A 15,854-nucleotide genomic window follows, 5' to 3' on the forward strand; every position below is an offset into this window, starting at 1 on the left:
ACCAACACTAGATATTCTTTGTGTTTTTCATTTTACCCATTCTTTTGTATAGGTGGTGGGATCCCATTGTGGCTTAAATTTGCAGTTCCCTGATACTAGTGAAGTTAAGCCCCTTTGTGTGTGTTTCCTGCCCGTCTCCTGACCATTATGAAGTGTCTGTTAAAGTCTCTCGCCCATTTTTCAATTGTGTTGTCTTCTATTACTTTGTGATTTGTAAGAATTGTTTATATTCTGGATACTACTCAATTGTCAGCTGTATGTACTATGAATACTTCTTCACACTCTGGGTTGAATTTTCCCTCTCTTCATGGTGTCTTCATTTTAATATAGTCTACTTTATTTTTCCTCTTATGGTTAGCACTTTATATGACGCTTTGTAAGAAATTTTAACTTACTCCAAGGTCATGAGGATGTTCTGTATTTTCCTCTAAAAGCTTTATTGTTCTATATGATAGAAAGAGGTTTTAATTCATAAATGTATGTCAGTATTTGGAGACAGAACTGTTCTAAAGCCACGTGTGTTTTCCATAGAGCTAAAACATAGAGGACTCACTACAGGCAAAAGTGTGGTACAGAAAGAAACTCAAGATAGAGGTAATAGAAGTTCCCATCACAAACAAATGAGAAATCCCTTCTGATGACAGGGCTAAGTGCTTATAGCCTATTACCCTGGTCTCTGTGCTAACTTCTTAGGAGGAGCAGGTATAAAAAGCACCCTCTTGAGGACATTTAGTTATAGCACCTCCTCCCTGGTGACAAGGAGCCACTCTTGGGGACAAAACAAAGCCTTCTTTCTCAGAGTTCACTAGATTTCTGTGGGTCAAGTACAGAGTCTCATCTCCTTGATGAGACAGTAGAAAAACCTTTTCCCCGGAAGCCTTTTCAGTACCTCAGAATATTTTTACTCTTTGCCTCTGGGTGTGAATATGTGCGTAGCTTTCCAGTGATCATTAAGAAGTTGGAAAAACTTGGGAAAAAACCTTTTTACTTTTATTTGTCGACACATCAAATACTCAAAGTTGCCTTTGAAATTGTGGCTGTTGGATATATATGTTAATGTCCACCTCTCTATCCCTGTTTCTTTACCCAGAAACATGGCATTTAGAAAGATTGTTCAGGGGCTGGGCGCAGTGGCTCACGCCTGTAATCCTAGCACTTTGGTAGGCCAATGCGGGTGGATCATGAGGTCAGATGTTCAAGACCAGCCTGACCAACAGGGTGAAACCCCGTCTCTAGTAAAAATACAAAAATTAGCCAGGCATGGTGGTACGTGCCTGTAATCCCAGCTACTCAGGAGGCTGAGGCAGGAGAATTGCTTGAACCTGGGAGGCAGAGGTTGCAGTGAGCCAAGATCATGCCATTGCACTCCAGCCTGGGTGACAGAGGGAGACTCCATCTCAAAAAAAAAAAAAAAAGAAAAAAAAAGAAAGATTGTTCAGGGTGGGAGAAGATGGGAGGGGTGATTTATCGGGGGAAGGATATGTTCATTATCTTGAGTGTCTTGATGGTTTCACGTATACATACACACATACGCACACACATATGTATGTAAAAACATCAAATTATATACTTTAAATATATGCAGTTTGTTATATGTCAATTATACCTAAATAAAACTGTTAAAATATGATTTAAATATTTAAAAGAAATATTGTTTAATTGGCTAGAGTTCCATCATTCATGAATTCACTAAACGTATTTAGACCTATTACATTCAGGGCCAGTGCTAGATATTATGGGCTAACTAAAGATGGGTATGAAATCTTGTTTCTTTTTTAGAAGTTCAGAATCTAGTAGAAATACTTAAGCCATTATAATACTTTACAGCACATGACATATTTCAAGTGCTGTGGAATTAGGGAGTGTGGAGGTTATATTTCTTTGAGAAGGTGGAGAAGACTGTAGGTAGAAGTTGCCACTTGGCTCACAATATTAAGTTCAAAAAAGTAGGATGCAAAACTGTGTCCAGTTTTCTCTCAATTTTATTATAATATATCTCTACGAGAAAGAAAACTTTTCATCTTTATGAAGAAAAAAGGGGGAAACTTATATGGTAACAAGTTGTCATCTAATAAAAACTGATGTATACTTTTTACTTTTTCATGATCTAGATATTCTGCAGTTCATGTGATGAACTGAGCTTTTTATTCCTTTTGGTGGGTGGGATTAGAATACCCATGATATCTCTCCATCAAGAGTTCTGAGGGACCCAGGCTGATACCTCCAGGACAAGGAACATTTCATTGCAGAGATAAGGGATAGGGAACTTGGAAAGCAACACAGTGGGGTAATCCTGATCTTTTCAGATGACATTTATGCCATAGCAGGTCACATAGGGTTTACCTGAATTCAAGTAGGTAGAAAAATATTAGCCTAATCACATGCCCAGGGCAGGAAGACTAAACATTTGTGACTTCTCAGTAGAACCCTGTTGCTAGTAGCAGGAATTGCCAATGTCCTTCTCTTTGTTTTTCTACCCTTTGGAAACATGCCAGGCCACTAACTCTCCTGTTAGTTTTCTGTCACTTTCTGTCCTCTCTTCCATCCTCCAAGAAATAAATGCTAGAAATAGGCAGAGTTTGTGGGGCAAGGGAAGGAACAAAGATGATTCAATGTCTGAGATCTCCTCTTCTGTGCCTACAGCAACTTCCCCCAGAAAGTTAGTTGTATCTTTGTCTACTCAGTCTCATTTATGTTTTTGTCATCACATTTACAATTTCTTTTGATTGCTAGCATTCAATTTTGGGGGTTTGTTTTAAGGTTACATCGTAAGCTTTGCAAGTTGCTTGAAAAGTAGCAATAAAGGTAAGATATTACAACACTATGTGTCAGCATCCTTGCACGCTAGTTATTTAAAGTGTAAAATAATCATTTCAAAATGTTAATTAAAAAAGCAGTTTCCCTGCCTTGGGAAAGGTGTGGTTGTAAGAAACAGAAATGAGTTCAAGTGAATAATATTTCAGGGTTAGAACAGGGTATGGATTTGAGATTCAAGGTTAGAAAATGAAGTACCTCAGGGCGCAAGGCTGGTACTCTAAAATGAACAGGTTTCTTGGAGATGAGTGACCCTGAGCCCCTGTCTAGAGCCTACATAGGGACTAGAACTAGAATATCATCTGCTAGACTTTGCCAGTCCTTCTGCCTTTTCCCCCACCATGTTATGAAGCATCACGGATTCTCATCTTGTTTTTCTTTCCCTACAGCTACATTTATTTTGCAGAAAAATATTCTTTTGCTTCATCCATATGTGTATGGCTAAAAATGGACTCCCTAACAGAGACTCCAAGTGATCACAACCAACCACTTGTGGTCATCTGACTATGTAGGTCTTTTAGTTCAAATTCTCAAGACTGGCTCAGTCTCACCCATGGACTGGTTCCCTGTAGGTCTGGTTTTCAACCTGGGTCCACTCAGTGAGGCGGAGATCCCTGGAAAGAGGAGGCACAAGGCTCGGAAGCAGGTTCTCTTGGATCGACAGTGATGAGCAACTCTCATGCGCATCCTTCTGACTTCCTAGTTAAAACGTTTACCGTCTCATACTTTTAGTCTTTTTATAAACCATCTTAGAAGTTATGATTTGTAGATAACATACTTCACTAAAACTACATGAAAAGGATGCTAAGAAAAATGCTTTGTTTTGGGGACATTCTTAAATTGGAAAACACTAAATTAACATTTCCAAAGTGTCTTCTGCAGAATATTATTTCCTAAAAAGATAAGAGGTGTTTAAAGACAGAAAGAGTATTATAGACCCAATAATTCTGAAAAAAAAGCCAGATTTTTGAAACATCAACCAGGACTGTTTTCTCCAAGATTTTTCAAAACTCATAGTGTGCTGGTGTGCATTTTGAATCTCAAAGGAGGGACACAATGTGAAGCTTTAAATACTGACTTTTTATGTGGATTATTTTATGGGTCTGGAATTTGACAGCACACAGATTAGGAATCCTGGCTAATCCAAACCGTTTATCTCTCACTTCATCTGGAAACCCGTGCTCTTGTTTTAGTACTAGTCTTATTAGCTTAGTCACACTTTGAAACTCACAAGGAATTTGCTTATATACATAAAATTCATGTGGAAACTATTGTAGGAAATTTAAATCCGCAGCATTTAAAATTTAAATCTGCAGTGTTTATAAAGTTAACTGTAAAATATCAGAAAACAAAATAGATTCATATTACTTATACACTTAAGAATAACTCTCTTTTAGGTTACTCGATGGTAGTAGAGGCCATAGAAAACTTAGGGGAAGATCTCAGGGGGTGCTGTTCAGATACTACAAATTCTGAGCTTGAAATTGAAGTCATTTTTAAATTGCATATTGCAAGGAACCCAGTTTATGTCGGTTACCACTTAACATTTCCAAGTGCAATAAAGAAAAACTTACTTGTTCTAGTGTTCTCTAAATCGTATTGCTTGATTGATTCCTTGAGAAAGGGGAAACGTAAATAGACTAAAATCTACTGAGATTTTGATTTAAATGAAAAGCACACAGTGTTTCTGTTTTTCTCTTGTGTGGGCAGTTATAGCCAGCCATATGTTTACTTTGTAAATTTCAGTTGAAGGTGCAACATAAGCTGTTTCAATTTGGGTGGAAGTTTAGTCAGACCTCACAAATTAGATTTATACTCAGTTAGGAGTTTGCTAGGATTTTTTGCAGGGGCTGTGGGTAGGTTCATACTGATTAAAGACAACCTATTACATTTTAAGAGTAAATCCTGAATATCTCTTCCTTGAAACGGAAGGAATGATGGAATTATATTATCATCATTTGGTGATACTTGTAGTAATAATTGGGGCAAGAATCATTGGTAGATGCTAAAACTGGTGGGTGAGCAAATAAGAAACAATATTTGCATAGTCTCAAAGTCTCTCTCCATACAGGGAAGACACCATCTTACCCAAGTACTTCCCACTTCCCAGGATAGGGGTAGAGGTGCGGGGACAGAGGCTGTCCAGGGACAGTATCTTCTCTCCAGTTATGCTCCCATCTGCCAGTTTGCAGGTGTAGTCTCCCCTCCCTTCCCCAGCTCCTCAGGGTGATCACTCCCTCTGCTAACCAAAGCCAGTACTACCCTCTGTACTCAGAGCCAGATTCCATTCTCATTATGTGTATTTATTTGATCATTTGCTGGGGGTCTGCTGTGTCCTAAGTGCTGGGGACTCAGTATTAAATAAGACAAGTCCTTGTTCTCCAGAGTCTTCCAGCAGACTCTTCCAGAGAAAAATATCTTATCTAAATTCAACAATTACAGGACTATGTGATCCCTGTAGAGGTATGCATGGGATGCAATAGCTGATAGCCATCAGTAGGGCCAAATGGGTTCTTAAATGATTGAAAATACTTTCATACTGATAGGTAAAAGCCACAAGCCGAGCCCCTGGCCACTTCCCTGGGATACCACTCACTCACATGCCAAAATAGAATAGAATAATTACAGGGTTAAGCCCAAAACGGGACCTGCTCTTGTGCTTTTCTTACTCTTTCCCTGTTGCCCTTATCCTGCCTGGAAGGTCAGGGAAGCCTTCCTGGAGGAGATGATGCCTTATCCAAGAATGACTAGAATTTAGCCAGGTAAAGCATAGCATATGTTCAGGCCCCTGGATGAGAGGGAATGTGCCACCGCTGAGAAACAATGGGTCATTGGGTATTATGGCTAATGCTGAGGAAAGATGGAGAGAAATAACCCTTAAGAGTTCTGGTGAGGCCAGATCGGAAAGAGCCTTATGTGCCCGCCTAAGCTAGCTGAACCCAATGGGACAAGCTATAAAATGCCTCTGAAGAAGTTGAAGGTAAGAACTGAGGGGGGTAGCGTGGAGCAAGATGGCCAAATGCAAGGCTCCACTGATGGTGTGTCCCCACTCCGCCACCCTCCCCACAAGGACCAGAGTTAACACACAAAAAAAGCACCTACATAAGAACCAAAAATCAGGACAGCACTCACAGAGCCTGGTTTTGACTTCATATCACTAAAGGAAGCACTGAAGAGGGTGAGCAAGACAGTCTTGATATGCCCATGCCATCCCTCCTCCAACCCCCTGGCAGTAGCCATGTGCGTGGAGAGAGAATCTGTGCTTAGGGGAGGGAGAATGCTGTGTTTGTGAAACACTGTATCGAACTCAGTGCTGCCCTGTCACAGTAGAAAGCAAAGCCATGTGGCTGAACTCAGCTGACACCTACCCACAGAGGGAGCATTTAAACCAGCCCTAGCCAGAGGGGAATTGCTGGTCCCAGCAGTCTGAACTTGAGTTCCGGCAGGCCTCACCACTGTAGGCTAAAGGGCTCTGGGGTACTAAATACACTTGAAAGCCAGTGTAGGCCACAAGGACTGCAGCTCCTAGGTGAGTCCTCCTGCTGAACTGGCCTCAGAGCCCGTGGACTAGGTGGGGAGGAGGGAACGCCACTACTGAGACACCAGCTAGGGCTGCTAAGGGAGTGCTTGCACCACCCCGCTCCCAACCCAGGCTGCACAGCTCCTGGCTCCAAAAGAGCCCTTCCTTCTGCTTGAGGAGAGGAGAGGAGAGGGAAGAATAAAGAGGACTTTGTCTTGTATTTTGGATACCAGTTCAGCTGCGGTAGGATAGGGCCCAGGCAGAGTCCTGAGGCCCTCTGTTCAGGCCCTACCCCCCAGATGATATTTCTAGACACACCCTGGGCCAGAAGGCAACCTGCTGTCTTGAAGGGAAGGACCTAGTCCTGGCAGGACCCATCACCTTCTGACTAAAGAGCCCTCAGGCCCTGAATAACCAGCAGTGATACCCAAGTAGTACGCTGTGGGCCTTGGGTGAGACTCTGAGTCTTGCTGGCTCCAGATGCGACTTAGCACATTCCCAGCTGTGGTGGCTATGGGGCAAGACTCCTGCTTAAGAAAAGTGGAGGGACAAGGAAAGGGGACTTTGCCTTGCACCTTAGGTACCAGCTCGGCCACAGTGGGGAAGGGGTCTTTGGAAAGGGGAGGGAAGAGTGGGAAGGGCTGCATCTCATGGCTTGAGTGCCAGCTCAGCCATAGTACAATAGAACACCAAGTAGACTTCTAAGGTTTTTGACTGTAGTCCCTGGCTCCCAGACAGCACCTCTAGACCTGCCCACGGCCTGGGGGAACTTGCTACAGAGGTTACAGTGAGCCGAGATCATGCCACTGCAGTCCAGCCTGGGCGATACAGCGAGACTCCATCTCAAAAAAAAAAAAAAAAAAAAAAAAGAAATCCTGTGATTTGCAATAACATGGATGGAACTGGAGGTCATTATGTTAGCTGAAATCAGTCAGGCACAGAAAGACAGGCTTCATATGTTCTCGCTTATTTGTGGGAGCTAAAAATTAAAATAATTGAACTCATAGAGAGTAGAAGGATGGTTACGAGAGGCTGCAAAGGGTAGCGGGGAGGTAGGAGGGAAGTGGAGATTGTTAATGGGTACAAAAAACAGAATAAGACCTAGTATTTGCTAGGACAACAGGGTGACTATAGTAAAAAAATAATTTATTTGTACATTTTTAAATGACTAAAAGAGTATATTGGATTGTTTGTAACATAAAGGATAAATGCTTGAGGTGATGAACACCCCATTCTCCCTCATGTGATTATTACGCCTTGCATGCCTGTATCAAAACATCTCATGTACTCCGTAAATATATACACCTACTATGTACCCACAAAAATTAAAAATAAATAAATAAGAAGCAACACAACCAGTCCTATATTTTACAAAAATAATTATGATGTAATTGAAATTGGGAAAAGCATTGAATGGCAAGAGAACTGTTTTGCCAGCTGTTGAAGTAATTCAGTAAAGAAATGGGCACCTATACTAAAATAAAAGCAGTACTGATATAGAGACATGGCTGGAACCCAAACACTAAAAAGGGAGAAATAATAGGGCTTTGTTATTGGGTTGAAATGGTGAGCTACCTGTTATGAAATTTTGAAATCTATTTAGCATCAGATACAATGGTCTTATCCCAAGTAAACCATTTGGTAAGAATTTTGGCTATGCTTCCAAAATTAAGAATTCATCTTGTACAGGAACTTATTACACAATAATTAGCTCTTTCTCAAACCATTGTTTTCCTTAACATAGCAGGTAAAAACCATGCATTTGCTAGTCTTTTGGCAACTATGGCAAGGTTATAGTGAAGGTATTGTTCTTTGCAGCTTATAAGAAAGTGTGCAAACAGCATGACTTTTGCAGTTGTAGGCTCCAGATTTTAGGAAATCTGCATCCTCCTTCAGCCATCTATGGTGCATAGGCTGACCTGCATGCCTTGGGTTGGTCCTGTTTTCTCCAGGATGGATCATGAAGCCGCCCAGCTGGAGAAGCAGCATGTGCACAATGTGTACGAGAGCACAGCCCCTTACTTCAGCGACCTGCAGAGCAAAGCCTGGCCTCGTGTCCGCCAGTTCCTGCAAGAGCAGAAGCCAGGCAGCCTCATCGCTGACATAGGTAACCAGGCAGCCTCATCGCTGACATAGGTAACCAGGCAGCCTCATCGCTGACATAGGTAACCAGGCAGCCTCATCGCTGACATAGGTAACCAGGCAGCCTCATCGCTGACATAGGTAACCAGGCAGCCTCATCGCTGACATAGGTAACCAGGCAGCCTCATCGCTGACATAGGCAACCAGGCAGCCTCATCGCTGACATAGGTAACCAGGCAGCCTCATTGCTGTCACAGGTAACCCAGCACTGGGTCGTGTAGCATGAAATACCTTCCATTGAGCCTTTGCTTTTCAGATTGATTTTTCATTTTTGTTCTAATAGGAATCCTGAAATTGCACCCTTGGCATGCCAGTACCTAGAATATTCATTTTACAGCAGAAACTCGAGACAGTCAAGTCAGCAGCAAGTAAAAAACTTCCTCAAACTTTTTTTTTTTTTTTGAGATGGAGTTTCACTCTTGTCAGCCAGATTGGAGTGCAGTGGTGCAATCTCATCGTGCTGCAAACTCCGCCTCCCGGGTTCAACTGATTCTCCTGCCTCAGCCTCCCAAATAGCTATGATTACAGGCACCCGCCACCAGGGCCAGCTAATTTTTGTATTTTTAGTAGAAACGGGGTTTTGCCATGTTGGCCAGGCTGGTCTCAAACTCCTGACCTCAGATGATCCATCTGTCTCGGCTTCCCAAAGTGCTGGGATTACAGGCTTGAGCCACCGTGCCTGGCCTCAAACTTTACATTTAGACAGTGGCTTTTCAGGGCCTTTGTGTACATCCTCCACCAAAACGGACCTGACATTGATTGACTAAATCAGGATGGGAATGATGGCTTGTGAAACTAACCGTTGTAAATTTAAAGATATTCACATTTGCCAAATGTGTTCTCCGCTGGTGGCTCACTTTGAGTGGCTCACATGCCTTCTATAGAATTGTGGGATTATGGAAGAGGTCCAGTAATATCTTATGAATCTCATGGGTCCTTTCCTTTAATTATTCTATAGGTGTTTCATTATAGGAGCGCATCTTTAATTAGACAGTATTTTAATAATAACTTATTTGTCTGGAGTACGTTGGTTCAGTATCCTCGTAAATCAAGAACTGGTAAACCACAGCTTAGTAGATCTAGGACTAAGACTTAAGATGTGGTTGGAATCTCGCTCAAGGCCTACCCACCTAAAACTGCGTTCTAGCAATTGCATGCTGACTGCACCCATGAGTTGTAAGTCTGTAGTTGCAAAGTGTGTCTAGTTTGATATTCATTCTAAATACTGGTAAGAGAAACAGACATACCAGAACTTGTGGCTTGCTGAAGATGGTATGAGTAATGTGGAATCTGGGGAAGGGGTGCATGTCACATGGAAATTGGGAGTCTTTGAAAAATATCTCTATCAAGTAAATTAAAAAATAATAAATCTAGTTTCAGAATGTGCAGTGACTTTGGAGCTCTTACCACGTATAATCTAAGTAAGCCACGTACCAGGATCTTAAAATCAGTGGGGGAAAGGAACTATTCAGTAAATGGCTTTGGGATAACGACATATATAATCAGAGAGTTACTTTCTCACACCTTACATCAAAATAAATTCCAAATGAAGCAAAGATTTAAGTATAAGAAAATGAGCTCATTAAAGGACTAAATGACTAGATTGTTATTTAAAATATTCTCAGGGGCAAAATGCCTATATATGATACACATACAAAAAGAAATCATAAAAGAATATACAGTTGATTGCCATTATTCACAGTACTTACATTTCATATACGTATCATAAACATTGAATTGGCAAATACTGAATCATTGTTTTTAGGGGAAATATTGGATTACGCTCCTGTAAGCTTTGGGTCACAACATTTTTGTCAATTTACCAATGTATAAGCTTGTTGCATATGTGTTTCTGTTTAAAGACACCTTGTTTACTATATATCATTATTTCATAAACATTGGGCTCACGGCCAACACACTATAACTCTTTCGTGAACAAAGCTTATCTAACACATATATTTTGTCCATCAGAGACATCCCAGCCTTCTTATGTTCAGGAACACTAGACAGCATTTCAACCCCAGGCTTCGGCCATTTGAAACAGCAAAATCACCAGTAAAAACTGTACAAATGGAGAAACCGTGGCCCTAAATAGATTATGGAAAGGACACTTGATTACAGTATGGGAGCTGAAAAAAGGAGGCTGGGTATGTGGGTCTCAGGTGACTCAAATATTTTGCTGCACTGTGAATATTTAAGTCTAACAATGACCATGCAAGGCTGTAGTATTGACGTTGGGGTTACAAATAAATTTCAGCGGGTAGATTAACTGCAAATATGGAAGCTGTAATTTATGAGGATTAACTATATTGACAGATAACTTTGACCCTATAAAACTGGAAAAGTTCCACAAGACAAAAATCTAGACAGACATACAATTCAAGTCAAAAGACCAAAATCAAACTAAGTAAAAATATCTGCAACCCGTCATAGAAACCTAGATTATTATTATTATTTTTTTTTTTTTTTGAGACGGAGTCTTGCTCTGTTGCCCAGGCTGGAGTGCAGGGGCGCCATCTCGGCTCACTGCAAGCTCCGCCTCCCTGGTTCACGCCATTCTCCTGCCTCAGCCTCCCGAGTAGCTGGGACTACAGGCGCCCGCCACCACGCCCGGCTAATTTTTTGTATTTTTAGTAGAGACGGGGTTTCACCGTGTTAGCCAGGATGGTCTCGATCTCCTGACCTCGTGATCCACCCACCTTCGCCTTCCAAAGTGCTGGGATTACAGGCGTGAGCCACCGCGCCCGGCCGGTAATTTTTTTAATCTACTAAGCATTCTTCAATATCACTGTAAAAAAAGACCAGCATCCTGTCATTTGCGACAACACGGAGGAACCTGGAAGGTATTATGCTAGGTGAAATGAGCCAGGCACAGAAAGACAAATACCCAGTGATCTCACTTATACGTGGGATCTGAAACAGTTGGACTCATAGAAGGAGAGATTAAAATGGTGGTTACCTGGGGCTGGGGTGTTGAAGCGGGTGGGGTAGGATTAGGAAATGGTAAGATGTTGGTTAAAAGGCTAAGAGTATCAAACAGAAGGAATTAAATTCAAAAGAAAAAAAAAGGGAAAACTATCAACAAGTCACAAGAAAAATAGGGAAAGGATGTGAACAAATGGTTCAAAATGTGTAAAAGTATTTTAATAGGTAACCCACTGATACGGTTCAGCAACAAAGTACAAAAGAATGCGTAGTGTAAAATCTTCTCCCATCCCAGTCCCTGACACCAAGCAACCCACACCAGAGGCCTCTGATGCTGTTAGCTTCTTGTATGATCTTTTTGAGATGTTTTATGTAAAAATAAGCGTATTTCTGCCTGTGAGTGTGTGATGGGTAATTTCCCTTTTTTGGTTACACTAATGGTAGTATACTATAAATACAATTATAATTATACACCTAGGTTTTGTTATACTTTTAATATATTGAGGAAATCATTCCATATTTATATTTATTATAGAGCTACCCAGTATTAAAACCTGCCTAGCATTCTATGCTAATAGTGCCATATTAACATTTAATATATGTTGTTTGCTGTATTTTGCCGCTACAAATTACACTACAAATAGGCCAGGCGCGGTATCTCACACGTGTAATCCTAGCTCTTTGGGAGGTGAGGCGGGCAGATCTTTCAGCTCAGGAGTTCGAGACCAGCCTGGAAAACATGGTGAAACCCCATCTCTACAAAAAATACAACAACAGTAAAAATAATTAGCTGAGCATGATGCACATGCCTGTAGTCTCAGCTACTTGGGAGGCTGAGGTAGGAGGACAGCTTGAGTCTGGGAGGCAGAGGTTGCAGTGAGCCGAGATGGTGCCACTGCATTCTAGCCTGGGTGACATAGTGAGACCCTATCTCAAAAAAAAAAAAAAGTCTCACAAATAATATTCTTTAAATAGCTCTGTGCAAATCAACAACTACATCTATAGTAAATATCTTTTTGCCAATTTGTATCTTTTGAATTTTGTACTATATACATTTTTTAAACTATTCAATAAATATGGTCATATTTTCATTCCAAAATGAAAGATGCATTTTAATGAAATTGAAGTTAAAGAAGAAAGAAATGAAAAAGAAAGAAGTTCAAAGGGATGAGGAGAAGAAAAGACAGATGGTAATATGACTGTCCTCTAAAGGAAACGGTGTCTGTTGCTAGGTTTTTCCACTTAGCTAAAGTCATCAGCTGTTTGATGAATAGACAATAGTTTGGATTAAAAAATATTTAAAATTCTTTTATCGTTCAAATTCAAGAAACATGAAGGCCATTAGAAATGAATAGGGGCAAATCAAGAGTTCTAGGGCACTGGAAGCATGTCAGGAGAAAAGACCTCTGTTTCCTTCTTATTACAAAATGCTCTCTGAACAGGCCGTCCTCATTCTAAAGATGTATGAGTCTGATTTTATTAATATCATTGAAGTAACTTTCCCTTTCATTTCTCCTAAAGTATCCCTCGAGCCAATGAAAAAGCAAATGAATTGCAAGGTTATTTTTCTTAAAATAGGACCATCGTCTTTTGAAATACACAGGATTTTAATTTTAAAATACTTTGTGCATTATATTTTCCCCATGATTGCCTTCAAACAGTGGGTACTTTTTCTCATAATCATTATTGGGAACCGTGTGGCTACGAGATCAAAGAAATAATATCATAGAAATAATATGGTCACATTTACATAGAAATAATAATCCTGGAATTTTTCTTTTTTTTTTTTTTTGAGACAAAATCTAACTCTGTCATCACCTAGGCTGGAGTGCGGTGATGCTACCCCAGCTCACTGCAACCTCCACCTCCTGAATTTAAGTGATTTTTTCTGCCTCAGCTTCCTGAGTAACTGGGAATACAGGTACCTGCCACCACACCCAGGTAATTTTTGTATTTTTAGTAGAGAGGGGTTTCACCATGTTGGCCAGGCTGGTCTCGAACTCCTGCCCTCAAGTGATCCGCCCACAACGGCCTCCCAAAGTGCCAGGATTATAGGCATGAGCCACCGCACCAGACCCCAAATTTTATTTTTTATTCACATATTCTCCACTGTCTCAGCTGGCATTAATGAATCTTAAGTTTGCTTTTACTGTATCATAATTTTGAAAGTGCCTAGTAAGGATGGGTTATTAGTGTCCTGGTGTATTTCAGAAGCAGCAAACTAATCATCTTTGAATAGTGGTAGATATCTTTTCAGGTAGAAAAATTTTATCAGTAATGCCAATAAGTACAACTATAGGCTCTAATGATTTCTTTTAATATTTCTGGAAAGTAATTAGATTATATATCTGTGATAGAATATAATACTAAATATTAGATTGCAGAAGGCTTTGTTTCAAGGTGGTTATTCATTCATGTTACTACCTTCCTCAGTCGTAACATCAGTAAGACCTCAATGATCTAAATCTTTGGGCTTTGTAAATCCTGAATTACTTAGGTCTCTGCTACTGGAAAGTGAATATCAAAAATTGTCTATTTAAGAAAAAAAGTAGTTTTTATAATCTGAGTTGTATACTGGACCCATAGAGATCATTTTAAATGTAGCAATGAATAGAGATTGGATAAAAATAATGTTAAAATTTCTTTTCTAATTCAAGTTCAAATTTTAAAAATTTGAAAGGCATGTTTTAGTGCATAAATAATAGAAAAGTTGTTGACAGTTGTTTGTTTTGCAGTCAGCAAGTGGTAAGAATCTTTGGAGAGACAACAGGAGAATAAAGGCCGTAACATGCATATATACAAAATGAAATATGAATGTGAGCTTAGAGGCTACACGTGGTCTCTGGGATACTAGAACTATCTTTCTTGCCTTGGACCAGCTAACGTGCCTTGGTTGCGCCAGTGTACTGAGCCCTGTGGACATTACCTCATTAAATATTCAATAAATGTTATTTTTTTCCTATTGCCTTTCTCTCTTCTATATGAGAATCTGTAAGTATTCACTGAAGGCTTTTCTTTTGCTTTTGTGAATACCTTCACACCATGTTGTATTCTGTCTTGGTTAGTTAAAAAAAAAAAAAAGTTGGCCAAGTACAGTGGCTTGCACCTGTAATCCCAGCACTTTGGGAGGCCGAGGCAGGCGGATCTCCTGAGGTTGGGAGTTCGAGACCAACCTGACCAACATGGAGAAACCCATCTCTACTAAAAATACAAAACTATCCGGTCATGGTGGCACGCGCCTATGATCCCACCTACTCGGGAGGCTAAGGCAAGAGAATTGCTTGAACCCGTGAGGCAGAGGTTGCAGTGAACTGAGATTGCACCACTGCACTCCAGCCTGGGTGACTGAGGGAGACTCTGTCTCAAAATAAATAAATAAATAAAAGGTTAATTATATTTCTTGTTATGAGACAAATGAACTATTTCACACTTTCCATTGAGGATAGCATGTAACGCAGGTTTTTCTCTTATAGGTTGTGGGACTGGAAAATATCTTAAAGTGAACAGCCAGGTACATACCGTGGGCTGTGACTACTGTGGGCCACTGGTAGAGATTGCCCGGAATAGAGGATGTGAAGCCATGGTATGTGACAACCTTAATCTCCCCTTTAGGGATGAGGGCTTCGATGCCATCATCTCCATAGGAGGTAAGGCAGCCGGATCACACATTCACCCTTTGCCATGAGAATAATTGACCTGGTTTAGTCCGTTCTGATGACTCAACATCCGTTCTGTGTAGAAATGTCAATGTAATTTATTTTATCTAATTTAAAAAAATTGTTTCAACTACTTGAGTGATGTGACTTAACTCCAAAAGGTATTTATGGCACATATGATTGTTTTAACTATTTAAACCTTCAACTTGTTATTGCAGTTTTTTTATGATTCATTCCAATTTCTTTTGAGTAAGAAAGGATTAGAGGAATCTTACTCATTGAAAATAGCACTTCATTATATTTAAATGAAGCCAGATTAATCCAAAGCAAAGTAGATTTTTAGAAGTTATATTACCATTTTTTAGGCCAAAATAGTGGCCTTTGTTAACAGAGAATTCTAGGGCTAACACACCAAATGTCACCTGGACCAATCTGCCACTCACTGGTACTCAAGTTCATGGAGAAGATAGGTCTCATCTGGTCTTGGATTGCATTGTTTTTATAATGCCACTCTGCTCATTTACTGCCAGAGATCGTTCATGAGTCTAGGGAATGTGTTTCTCATATCCTCCCAACAAGTGTGACCAGAAAACACACATGCCAAAAAATGGGGGAAAAAAATCCATGTCTGAAATACATGCAGGTAAGGAATACATGACATCTGCCATATTTAAATATGCAGGGAAACTTGATATTTAATGGAATCCTATGACAAGGTTTTTTTTGTTTGTTTGTTTTGCAATGGAAAAATATTTTGCAAGGCAAATTACTTGTCCCAATACACTCTTAAAAATCAA

At 40.3% G+C, this 15,854-nt stretch overlaps 1 protein-coding gene across 6 annotated transcripts in view; it reads left to right on the top strand.

Annotated features, from left to right (window-relative positions):
• TRMT9B (tRNA methyltransferase 9B (putative)) overlaps positions 1-15,854 on the top strand; it is a 77,705-nt gene that overhangs the window by 45,613 nt on the left and 16,238 nt on the right. For 2 of the 6 annotated variants that reach the window (XM_034965668.3, XM_008959547.5), the window contains exons 3-4: positions 8,287-8,441; positions 14,875-15,048. In XM_034965668.3, the coding sequence (XP_034821559.1) occupies positions 8,287-8,441; positions 14,875-15,048 (329 nt within the window). Of the gene's footprint in view, positions 1-8,286; positions 8,442-8,497; positions 8,645-14,874; positions 15,049-15,854 lie in introns of those variants that run through there. The other 4 variants (XM_034965671.3, XM_008959550.4, XM_055116284.2 and 1 more) reach the window with 3 other exon arrangements.

The sequence above is a fragment of the Pan paniscus genome, chromosome 7 (genome assembly GCF_029289425.2).
Source record: "Pan paniscus chromosome 7, NHGRI_mPanPan1-v2.0_pri, whole genome shotgun sequence".
In the NCBI taxonomy this organism is placed as follows: Eukaryota; Metazoa; Chordata; class Mammalia; order Primates; family Hominidae; genus Pan; species Pan paniscus.